We start from the raw sequence: 12,823 nt of genomic DNA, 5'->3' as shown, positions 1-12,823 counted from the left end.
CGAGTGTGTGTGATCTTATGACATGAGTGCCACTCCTTCAGCATTCTCTTATAATCACAAAAGTAAAGTAAAGGTTTTAACAATACTGCAGCTTTCTCTGTCATGTTCACAACTGCATGTGGTGTATAACAGATGCCGAATATACAGAATCAAGCAAGTTAAAGATGGTAAAACAGGTTATGGAGCTTGTAAGGTGATTAATGTCATTAAATTATTGTAAACAGGATCTAATCCATGCTAGATCATTCTCCATCGGGCAGGTGCTTTTACCCAGAGCGACAGAACCTGCAACTGAACATTCTTCAGATACAGCAGCAGACGCACTGTGTGTGCTACAAGGCCCAGGTGTAGGTGAGCGGTGACATGCTGCTACGACTGCAGGTCTTGGGTACCAGCACTCATTACTGTGTCGGGCTGCCTCTTCATTTGATATGCATCTGGCATCTTAATAATATACGATTAAGAAGGTCTGTCCCTGACTTGGTGACCTGACCCAATCCATCACCCACCCTTGACCCCAAATATGAGAATGTAAGGGGTGTGGTCTATTGAGCTTGGAGTTTTTTTTTTTTGTTTGTTTGTTTTTTACTGGAAGGAAAAAATAAAAAAATCCTTTTATTACCACAAAATCTACAAATATGTCTGAAATATTATTTGGGCTCATCTCTACAATATTGCACCATTTAATTTCTGATATTATGTATAATTTATTAGTAATGAATTAATAAAAATCTTTTTTTTTTCTGCAGTACCACATATGGCCATAATGCAGTTCAGCTGTGGAATTTGAGAATTTTAAATGATTCCCACTTTTCATCTCCTCTCGTATCATCGCATATGATATTTCTGGAACTTTACCAAATCTCATAATTATTTCCGTATTTGTCCCCAATACTTTAAACTTATTATTTAAATTTAAAAATAAATTAAATTCCAACAGTGCAGATTAGATCAGTCCAGCTCTGTGTACTCAGACCCCTGCATTATGAATTCAGGGCCCCAGGTGCCAGAGACCTCCACACTGTAAGATATTATACCATATTTACTCAGTAACATTAAGGCAGCAGATTACACACAATATCATTAATTATAACCATATTTAGGATTCTAAATATGGTTATATAACTGTCTATATAACTAGATTTAAAGTATCTACAGCCCACTAGGTAGAGGTGTGTGTGTGTGTGTGTGTGTGTGTGTGTGTGTGTGTGTGTGTGTGTGTGTGTGTGTGTGTGTGTGTTTGTGTTAGTGGGGTGCTCATATCACAGACAATTGTCGTCATCTTTCCCTCGTTCCTTGTATGTGTATTTAACTTCACTAGTTTGAGCTGTTCGCTTCACTGTGTTTTATTGTCAGATCTGATGTATATAGCCATCATGTGCGTTAGGGATGCACCGAAAATTCGGCCACCGAAAATTTTCGGCCGAAATGGCTTAAATTTGCATTTTCGGTTTTCGGCCGAAATACTTTCATCACCGAAACAACACGGCCGAAACAATGTGCTGTGATGACGCAAGCAAAAATCGCCACCTGCACGCGCTTATTTGGATAAAGCTAGCAAAAAAGTTTTCCAGTGATGGCGCCGAGGCAAAAGACATTACACCAAACATTAAGGAACTCGTTGCCTTAGACCAGTGGTTCTCAAACTTTTTAGACAAAGTACCACCAACTGTCAAATGAAAAACCTCCACGTACCACCTACTACCCCCCCCCCCCCCCCCAAAAAAAAGAAAAAGCTGTTTGGCAAGTTTAAGTTGTTGACGGGGGGGGGGGGGCGAATGTAAATTGTTACCGGGAGGATGTAAAATGGACACGAATTAAGTATTATATCACGATGGTTGGCGCCAGAGCGAACTAGTAACTCATTGAATCATAGATGTGGATCAGAGGTAAATAAACTAGATTTTTTTTGTCGACGTGAGAAATCGGATGTGTGGCGTGTGAAGACGGTCAAATGCGTGTGTCTCACGCATTTGGCAACCCTGCTCATTACACACATGTTATAATGTCAGGGTTGCCAACTCTCACGCATTGAGCGTGAGACACACGCAATCCACCGGCGATATAACACTGAATCTGTGTCCATTTTACGTTCGCCACCCCCCCCCCCCCCCCCGCTCAACAAAATACACTCGCCACCGGCTCCAGGTTAAAATCTCACTCCAAGCGAACGTCAAAAGTCGTGTTGGTAGTGGTTGGTTTACAGCACAAAAAGTCTTCGTGCGACATGCCCTCATACTCATATCGCACGTAAACGAGCAAGTTGGCTAAATATGCGACATCTATGGATTCATCTAACTGCAGTGAGAAGCATTTACTCATTTTAATTCTCTCGGTCAATGTTTGTCTGACGTTGTCCACCATTTCATCAATTCTGCGAGTGACCGCGTCGTTTGAAAGATGCACCAGGTCGAACTGTTTAGCGACATTTTCTCCGCACATAATACGAGTAATCCCTTTTAGTTTCTGAATTTCAGGACTTGTCATAATTCTGTTTTAATAAAAAAAATGTGTTGTGTAAAAAAAAAAAAAAACCTCAAAACATCTTTTATTTTCCGAGTTCATCTGGCGTACCACCGCGGGGTGCTCTGCGTACCACCAGTGGTACGCGTACCACAGTTTGAGAACCACTGCCTTAGACGATCAACCGTTCTCTGTCGTAGGGATTTCGTAGGTTAATAGAGCACATTGAGCCCCGTTATGTTTTGCCGAGCAGACGACATTTCTCAGAAGTGTGTTTACCTGAGCTGTTTAATGTTGTTGCAACTCACGTCACGTTTTTATGAGAGAATTTATATTTATCTTTCAGGCCAGTCAGTTATAGGCCTAACTAAATTTAACTCGTATAAAATACATATATTTATCCTCTCAGATAAAAACGGTCTGCAAGCGAGTTTAATTTAATTAGTGGTCGGCCGTTGACAGCGGTATCGCCGTTAACGGCCCACCACTAATTTTATTTTATAATATGCATTACTGTAATGTCAGTGCTAAATAAATATATACAAATCAAATTTTGTAGTTGATTTATTCTTTGAATAGCAATGCCTTGATTTTAGTGAGGTTAGCCATAAATCCAATGTTACTAATAATTGGCATAATAATAATAATAATAATCTTTATTTGTATAGCACCTTTCATACATACATGTAACTCAAAGTGCTTTATGTATTTCGGTGTTTCGGTTTTCGGCTTTCGGCCTTGGTTCCCTCATTTTCGGTTTTCGGTTTCGGCTAAGAACTTTCATTTCGTTGCATCCCTAATGTGCGTCCATCGTTGTTGTGTTTGATAGTCTGACTCGTTCCGCCTTTCCATCCCTCACTAGTGAAGGCGACTCCTGGAGAACAGATGATGAACACAGTTGCTGAGAGAGCTGGGTTTTATTTGGCATACAAGCGAAGAACTACCAAGCCGCCTGCTTTCGACAGTACCCCACTAGAACTACCAAGCCGCCTGCTTTCGACAGTACCCCACTAGAACTACCAAGCCGCCTGCTTTCGACAGTGTCCCAACTAGACTCTTGGTCTCTTGACAGGTGTGATAAGCCCTTCTTACCTCCAGTGTTATGTAAATGAGGCGTGTGTCAGCTGTGGGTGGTTGCTGTTGACACACCTTTCAATACACACCTTTGGCTGCCTCATGAGACTGCAACCTCTCTTGGCAGAAGTCTGCTCAACTCAGGACCATGTTTGAGATTTGATTTGTGGAAGGTTGAAATAATGTGAAATTGACACAAACATAATATTTGAATTATAGTGGCATATTGATTATTCAAAATGGCTCTGATTTTTTAACCTTATTTTAAGTAGTTAAAACTGTCAATAAGTATAGGTAAAGATATTTTTACATAAATTTATACAAAAAACCCTCAGCTACTTGAAATAGAATAATACTCTTGAGAAATTTTAACTTATCAAGATGGTACTTTTTGCAGTGTGTCTCTTTCAAAAACACAACAGCCATAACTGGCAAACAAAAATAGAAAATTTACTTTTCTCTCCCTACTCTCTTTTTTGGCCTACCTCCACCCCCCACACCTTCTTTGGAGGACAACTTTATTTTTATGTAAGGATCAGAAAACAATTCTGTACCACCACCATCACCACACAGAGAGTAGCCTGTTCAGCCATACCAGTGTTATGAAAATGAGGCCATTACATTGATTCTAAATGTAGGAGTACTGTTTGTGTGTTTGTATGGGGAGGGGTGGAGGTGGGAATATGCAGGTCCAGAAGAAATGTTCCTCTGGAACAAGGTGAAGGTGAATTGGTGAAGCCACCCCCCACCCCCCAAAAAAGTCAACATTGCCAGAAATTTATATTCAAGTTAGCTTTATTGGTATATAGGTGTATATATAAATACACATATGAATATTCTGCACACACCTGGCACTGCCACATCATCTCCTTTCTGCACTTGCCACATGTGAACCTATCACAAGACACACAATGATTAGTGGCACGGTTACTTTTGCAACAACACTTGACCTGGCACCATGCCCTTTTCCCTGTGTCAGGTGTGGATGGTTGCTGCTGCTGAGCCTTTTCTTTGGCCACCTCCTTGGCTGCCACATGAGCCTGTGCAAGCTCTTCTGTAAGATTGACCAAAAACTCAGACCATCTCTCCTTTACCCCAGTGCATGCTTGAAAAAGCACATAGGCATTCAGTGCTGCAATGTCAATCATATTATAAAACACAGCGACTGGCCAATGCCGTGTTCCGCAACGTACAGTGTACTTTCGTACCATCTGGTCCATTATATCCACACCACATTTTAGGGAGTTGTAGTCAGTGATTGTGTTTGGCTTTTTTTGTGTGTTCCCAGTCTCCACCATACTGTGCATGGTACTGAGGATGCAGACAGTCTTTCTACGTTTGGGTGCGTAAACGGTCAGTGTGGCACCAGAGGTTGAAAACACCTGTGTGCTGAATTCCTCACGGACCAAAGTCTTTTTGGCAGAGTCTGGAAGCTCACGACGAAACCTGTTTACTGTGCCAAGGAGTGTGGTCTTCCGGCCCAGCAATCGTTTTGCTAGTGACAGTGAGGTGAAAAAATTGTCTGTGGTAACAGTTCTTCCTTGGTCCATAAATGGTTCCATGAGCTTCATCACCACATTTTCCGATAGTCTTTTCCCCTGTGGGACGACTGGAATCTTTACCAAGGTATGGGATGATGTTGGATACGTACTTGGTTTTCAGGTCACATGCAACCCAGAACTTTATCCCAAACTTGTCTGGTTTTGTGGCTACATACTGAAGAAAACAGCAACGGGTCTTGGATGGGAAAAGTTGTTCATCTATGGTGATACGCCTTCCTGGGTGGTATGAAGTGATGCAGTTGCCAACGAAAGATTTCCAAATATTAGAAATTGCAGCAAACCGGTCAGTTGCAGCTCGTTCATGGCGTGTGTCCTTGTCGTCAAAGCGTAGGTGCCGCATGATGTCCTGAAAGCGGTTTCGCGACATTATCTTCATGATAATTCAAAGATTATTATTATTTTTTTATTATAAAAAGGGAAGGGCAGAAAAAACAAATGACCACTGCAATAGTTCACCAACTGCTGCTACATTGGGCATCCATATTCACCCTCACACACATACACCCACAAACCTTATTTTCAGTAGTTTTTAGCACATGCATGTATGTATGAAAGGTGCTATAGAAATAAAGATTATTTATATTATAAAAAGGGAAGGGCAGAAAAAACACAGCTCAAATGACCACTGCAATGCTTCACCAACTGCTGCTACATTGGACATCCATATTCATCCAAACACAAAGACAATCTCCCTCAATCTCCCCAAGGGGAGGCCAGAGTTTTTTCTTCTCTATCTGAGTCAGTGAACACATCCAGCAGAACAATGAACTGATGGTTCACACCATCACCCCCCCCCCCCCCCCCCCACCCACTCCCCGTCTACCTATAATGACTGCATGTACATAACAAAGGGTGGCCTAATGGGATGCAAATGTCCCCAGAACTGCCCCCTGGTGGAGGCCAGGTAGAAAAGTTTGGAATTAAAATGGTGGTAGTCCTAGTGTTAACCCCTCACGAGGGGGGGGAAGGGAGAGACAGTCAACACGGCACCTTAACGAACGCTTACGTAACTGAGGGGGCATGGTTGACAGACAACAGAACACACCAATAAAACCACCGACTAACGGGGAACACTTAGAGAATTACAAACACATGAACTAAAGCACTGCGACAGGGAAATACAGGCATGTGAAACCACAAACAGACAAGAAACTGGAGGAAACAGGAGGGCTGAATACTAAGGCTAACACGGAAATACATGAGACTCAGGTGACAGCAATGCGGGAGGGGGCTGAACAGAGGCGTGGAAACCGAATATTACCCTCGAGTTGCACCACGCGTCACAACCAAATGCTGGAGGTTTTGCTGTAGTTTGTACTTGTTCATGTTTTCTTCACTCAGATTTAGTTATTCATTTTGCAATCTTTGTTTTAGGCATCTCAACCACCAATGTAAGTCTCTTCCAGCCCTGACAGTGAGCCTGCATTATTAGAGTGGAGAGTGTTGTGATTGTGTGTGTGTGTGTGTGTGTGTGTGTGTGTGTGTGTGTGCGCGCGTGTGTGTTGGGGCTAGAAAGCTGGAGGAGTGGAAGGATAGCATAAAAGGTAAAGCAGGCATAAACATAATACTCATGAGTACTTGAGTAATTGCATAGAATCATGAATCATTATCTAAATTTTCATACACCCACTACTGTCTATAACAGAAAGCTTTTTAAATCAAAGCTAACTCTACAGAAACATACATTCATGTTCACACTATTACAGTGATGATTACCTCAACAGAAACATTCGTGCTCACACTACTATTGGCTCATTACAGGATGTTGGTACATTTCCTGTCCCACCACTTACATTTCAAATGTACATATCCAAAATATCTAAATGATATTTTTTGAACAATGTACTTGTTATAAGACAAACTGTAAAATTTGGTGGAAAAATAAGCTCCTTAGATATTATTCAAAAGACCGAATACCTTTGTACCACCTCAAAAAATGGTCGTTTTCTCTTGTCTCACACATTGGGTGACCAACTCCTTTGCCAAATTTAACAATTAAAATAAGCTCTAAATAAATTATTTCCTCTTGTATATTGTTGAAATGCATCTCCTTTACTTATGAAAACAACTTCTTTGGTCTACATTGTATTGCATGTCACAGTTTTTACATTTCCTGCCAACATGGTAAGACCAATGGTAAGTGCTCTAACAATTTTCAAGGTTTTTTTCCAAATGTTTGTCCAAGTTGTGTGTGTCACTCAGTAAATGCAACTCTGTTCCTCATATTGTAAGACTAATATTGAGTAGAGTCAAAATTTACTTTATATACTTATATAACCATATTTGTCCTTGATCTTGTATACATAGCTAAATTTTACAGTTAGCATCTGTTCCTGTGGTAGACCACAACTTAGCCTAAATTTGCAACCCTGTTAGTTGCAATCCTGTTACTGTATTTTGAGTAACAGGTTTGCATTAGAATAAACAGGGTTGCATATTTTCAGTTTGCTTTGACAAAACATTCTAATTAAAATGTTTTTACAGAATTCTGGCACACGATTAAGTGCCGCTGAAAAGCAGCGGCGCTACCGTGCTAGACAGGAAGAGGATGCACAGAGGAGACAGCAGTACCTAGAGAAAGAGAGAGAGAAGTGGAAAAAAGACATTGAGACAGGAAAGAAGAAAACACAGAAAGACCGCACTGCAAGGGAACAGCGTGCCCAGAGAAAGAAATGGAGAGAGGCACATAGGAAGTGTAAAGAGAGGGAAAAAAGCACTACAGACCCTAAACACCTCTCCAGATACCCCTGAATATACCATTAGTCAGCTCTCAACCTTGAACCTCAAGGTCAGGATTGAAGTTAGATTGCTGAAATGCAGGTCAGGTCATACAGGGTAATGTTCAAGTAAAATGAGGGAAAGTTTGTGTATAATTCGAATTAGACAAATTTAGCAAAATTTTAAGTCAATATTTTGTATAATCAATTCCTTGTATGTCATTGTGGTGACAATTGATGCATGTTTATATATATATATAAATATTTATGTTTGTCACAGACAACAGGAAGCTTGGGTGAGAAGAAAAAGAGCTGCCAAGGCCAAATCAACAAGAAAGTTATTACTGGAGGAAAAGGTGAAGAAAGCCGATAGACGGATAGAAAAGTACAGAAAGCGGATCCAACGCCTGACAAAAAACAATCCACCTCCCAGAACCAAGGTTAATAAATTGGTTAAACATCTCTCAGCTCCATCATTCATTTGATGTTCATTGGTACCCTTTTGGTGACATACTAGCTCTCATTCGTCCACCAGAGAATGTCACATTGTGCCACATGGCCATTGCAGCTGATGTGTGGGATGCTATAGCCTCTTGTGAATGAGAAATATAAAGACATGTTGTGAACTAAAATCCAATGTGTTCATGTTTAGGCTTAGGCTCCAGTGGGTCACTTTGTGGCCATGTGTTCATGTTCATTTATTTTAAAAAATCCAGTGTTCAATTTTTATAATTCATGTTCAATTTTGATGAAAAGATTTTAAAAAGAGGTTTTAAACCTCGTGACTATTGACTTCAGTATAAAATGATAACAGACTGATCTTTATACAATCTTTGTACTGTTCTTGATGATATTACATTGATGAGTTACATTAATGAATTCCATTTTGTATAGTTCATGCTCAATTTTGGTGAAAATGTTTAAAAGAAGAGGTATAAAACCACATACCTGTTGAGTTCAATCTAAAATTAAATACAAAAAGCTAAGTACTGTTCTATTGATACTACATTGATGAATCACATTCCTACTTGTTGTGTCTTCACGGACGTTTGGTGAATAAAAAAGTAAAAAAAGCATTTCAATTCTGTGTAATGGGCTTATATTCCATTCAACCCCCGCAACCCTGTTACTCAACTTCAACCCTGTTGCTGTAACATTTTTAACTAAAATAATGTTGTATAATATCCTTATCTTGCAAATATTGATACCACTGCCCTTTAAATAGTTTGAATCATTCATTCTATGTATGTCACGGTACGGCGGGCCCCCTACTGGTCGCCCCCGTCTACAGCGGCAGATGTCCTGTATTGTTGTGTTGTGTTCGTCCCTCAGGTGGGCGGAGCCCGTGATCCGTCTCACCTGAGGGTCGTTTGTTTACCTATATAGGTCTTGTCTTTGTACCAGTTGACCGCTGGTTATTATATCCTTATCGGATATACATGATCCTTTGGATCATGTCATGGGTTGTTGGTTTGCGCACTTTCTCTATTAAACCATCCATTTTCCCTGAGACTTGCCGTGATCGCTTCCATTTTATTTCGCTCACCCTGCCCGTCACAATGTACAGTTCAGCAAATATCTGAAAATAAAACTAAAAACGAATTTTGACATTTCAGTTAAGAAAGACTTTGAAAGTCAATAAAATGTAAGGAAACCAGTAATTACCTGAAATCAGATAATTCATTTGTATATGTCTTTCTTTACATGCTTTACAAAAATTTGCAAAAAATATTTTAAAATATAATTTTTTACAGGATTTTAAGTATTGGAAACAGGGTTGCACCAAATATATTGCATACCAACTTACATCTAATAAAAAAACTGCTTCCATACCTGAGCTTGGCGAATCAAACTTTTTGATAGTCTATAACCTGTAGCTAATAAATATATGACTAAAAATGATCAAATTGAAGATCAAATTTTCAGAAGTGACCACCCCTGAAATGTACCAAAATCCTAGAATGTCTCTATTATTATGATAATTATTTGTTTTGGATATTGCACATTTTGCACATAATAAAACTAATGGGCTAAAAAACAATGATGTGAGATTTTTTTTCAAGAGGATGACAAATAACTATTCTTCATCATTCTAGAATCGTATAAGAGTAATTTATTTATAAGAGTTACTTATTCTGCAAATACCTTTTCGGAAAATAATGAATTATTTAATAGAGGTCTTTCCTGCAGAATTGTTTACAGGCGTTTCTGCTCCGTCCTCCAGCCCAGACGGTGGCGCTGTTTAAGCCGCTTATACAAACGACGGTGAAGAAGAGGTTACCGTAGTAACGCGGAGGCGCGGACGCTTCTGGCGATTAATCCGGGGCATTTTGTGGCGCTGCTTTGGATATTCTTAATTATATCTAACATTGGAAATGTTGTGTGTTTCAAAACTGCTTAAACGCTGCATACGTGTGTATTAAAACTGAAGTAGTTAGCTGGTTAACTTTGAAAGCGTGAGTAGGTAAAACTAACTTCAAGTCACCAACAACGACTTCCGGATCCAGAGTGTCGTAGACTCGTGTATGTTATCGGGCCGCGTCGCCCGGTTTGGCCCGTGGTGGCGGCTGTGCGATGGCGGCCACACGCAGCCTGGTTCCGGCCCGGTTTCTGACGCTCGCCGCGCACCTCGTCATCGTCATCACCGTCTTCTGGTCGCGGGTAAGCGGCCTTCTGCCTGGGGTGTGCGTGCGCATGCGCGGTAGCCCGGTGTAGCCTGGCGTTGACATGTGTCTGCTGTTGCAGGACAACAACGTCAGAGCGTGTCTGCCGCAGGACTTCACAGAGGACCAGTACAGGACAGAGGACAAGCGGTACACAATGCAGCTTTACTCCACTTGCTCATGTTAGTTAGTGAGTGAGTGGTCTCATCTCTCTCTCTCCCTCCCTCCCTCCCAGGCTTGTTATTGGTCTCTCTGTAACTGTATGTCTGTTTCTTGTTGAGCTGGTTGGATTCTTCTCTGGAGCGTCTATGTTCAACAGTAACCAAAGCCTCCTGTGTATCCTTTTAACTGCTGACTACACACGTATCAGAAGTTAGTACAAACTCCTTCATGCAGCGTTAATTACATGTGCCGTCACATTAGCCAAGCTGTTGCACAGAACTAATGTCTTCTCTGCCTGGACTGCCTTGTATACCGACATGCCCTTGGTTTAAAATATATGTGAAACATTTCACAAGACATCATGTTTTCATGAGCGGTGTAAGATGACACTGTCTGTGAAATAGCCTACTACATACTGGATACTGCATACTGCACTCAGTATATACTGGATACTGCATACTGGTCCTCGTGGTAGTATGCAGTACAGTTTCCAGTATGCGACAAACTCAAAACATACTATGGGGTCATGTGAACGTAGCGTTACATGATGGGATGCAGTACACCATGAAGATAGCTCTGTTCGCGTACTGGAATATTTTGCGGAAGTAGTATCATACGGGGATGTTTTGAATACTGGGGGGAAAAAAAAAACTATTTTCGCATACTGCATAGTGATTTGGGGCCCAAGCAGTACACCAGTAGTATGTAGTAGGCTATTTCGAACACAGCCACTGAGATCCCAGATACCATCAAGTTCTGTGAAGTTCCTTCTCCTGACCATCCAGCAGCTGTGGCAGCACACTGCAGTGCGGCTGTCAGTCTGTCCTTCTTTGTTTGCCAGCAGTGGGAGTGTTGGACCTACTGGCTCGTGTTCGCCCCCTGCAGGTCAGTGATGCTCTGCTACCTGAATTTAGCCCACAACATCTCAGGAAGGACCAACAGTCGGGTCTGGTGCCCCAGCACCACCACCTCACTTTAAACTGATCATATACACCTCTCTGAATGTAAACTCACACTGGTCTCCATGGTGACTAAGACCACACCCAGCCTCACTGGTATTACTGGTGCTTGCCCAGTGTCACCAGTTCCATCTGGATCTGCCATATTACACAATGACACGACACAACACCCCACTCAGCTGCCCAGTCCTCCACGCAGCAGAAACACCAAACACCTCAACTGCTCCACCGTTCTGGTGTATTACCCCAACCAGTCTGAGCTCTCCTCATCCACAGACACTGAATACACCTTTCAGATACTCCATCACTCCATCACGCCTTCACCTTCAGTTCACTTAAACAAAACCGCACAATCACTGATGTGACCTTTAACCTTTCTCTGCTGGTCTTATACAGGTGTGCCACCTGTGTTCTCACCTCAGACACCTGCTCACTTCAGCCTATTCATTTTAAACACTTTATACAAACAAATTGATTCTGCATTTCATTTCATTGAATGCTTTTGAACTACTCACGAGTGACAAAAGCTGCTTCTAAATCTGCATATTAACACATAGTATACCAAATTATGCACAGAACACAATGTTTCATACACAGTAAAAATGCCATCATCAGATAGGTTACAAATTCACATGGGTGCTTTGTGTGTGCAGAAGTGGTAAGATGTAATGAAATGTATTTCTGTGTCTCTTTGTCAGTGTGCTTCCTACACTTTGTGAGATGGCTCAGATGGTCGCTGTGTTCCATCTGAAGAAGAAGCCGATGTGAATCTGAATGTTCTTCACCTCACGTGTCTAAGATGCTGACGGCAGCACACATCCTGACACAGACACGCTTCCTTTTTCCAGAGCAAAGCCACACATTGAGTTTTCCAGAGTCCTCTGCTCAGAGGTTGTCTTTATCTTGTGAAAATGAAGTGCTATCTGAACTAAACCAGTGTCAGTCAAATTATCTGCATAATTTGTTCTTCATATTTTACTTATGTAAGAAAAAGTGGTCTGAGGAGTGTCATGGATGCTGAGGAAACCAGATGTTGAGCTGTTACTCTTTTAATATTAAAGTGCAGAGAACCTCACAATGTAAATAATGATGAATAAAAACTTTTTGTAAGCTTTATTTGAGAGTTTGTCATTTGTGAATATTGATATATGCAGTTTTCTTATCTATGACTGATAATCTCAAAACTAAAGCTTTTTAGGTCTGTCAGGCATAAAAGCAGTGGC

General features: G+C 41.1%; 1 protein-coding gene across 1 annotated transcript; it reads left to right on the top strand.

The window, feature by feature from the left end:
• Positions 1-10,088: 10,088 nt before the first annotated feature.
• tmem107 (transmembrane protein 107) lies at positions 10,089-12,716 on the top strand. Its single transcript, XM_076988036.1, has 5 exons — positions 10,089-10,477; positions 10,562-10,629; positions 10,715-10,815; positions 11,430-11,526; positions 12,299-12,716. The coding sequence occupies exons 1-5, from the start codon at positions 10,391-10,393 to the stop codon at positions 12,366-12,368; spliced, it is 423 nt and encodes a 140-aa protein (XP_076844151.1). The 5' UTR covers positions 10,089-10,390; the 3' UTR covers positions 12,369-12,716.
• The last annotated feature ends 107 nt before the right edge of the window (positions 12,717-12,823 follow it).

The sequence above is a fragment of the Brachyhypopomus gauderio genome, chromosome 2 (genome assembly GCF_052324685.1).
Source record: "Brachyhypopomus gauderio isolate BG-103 chromosome 2, BGAUD_0.2, whole genome shotgun sequence".
In the NCBI taxonomy this organism is placed as follows: domain Eukaryota; kingdom Metazoa; phylum Chordata; class Actinopteri; order Gymnotiformes; family Hypopomidae; genus Brachyhypopomus; species Brachyhypopomus gauderio.
Note: the sequence above shows the minus strand (reverse complement) of the source record. Positions and strands in the feature narration are given on the sequence as shown.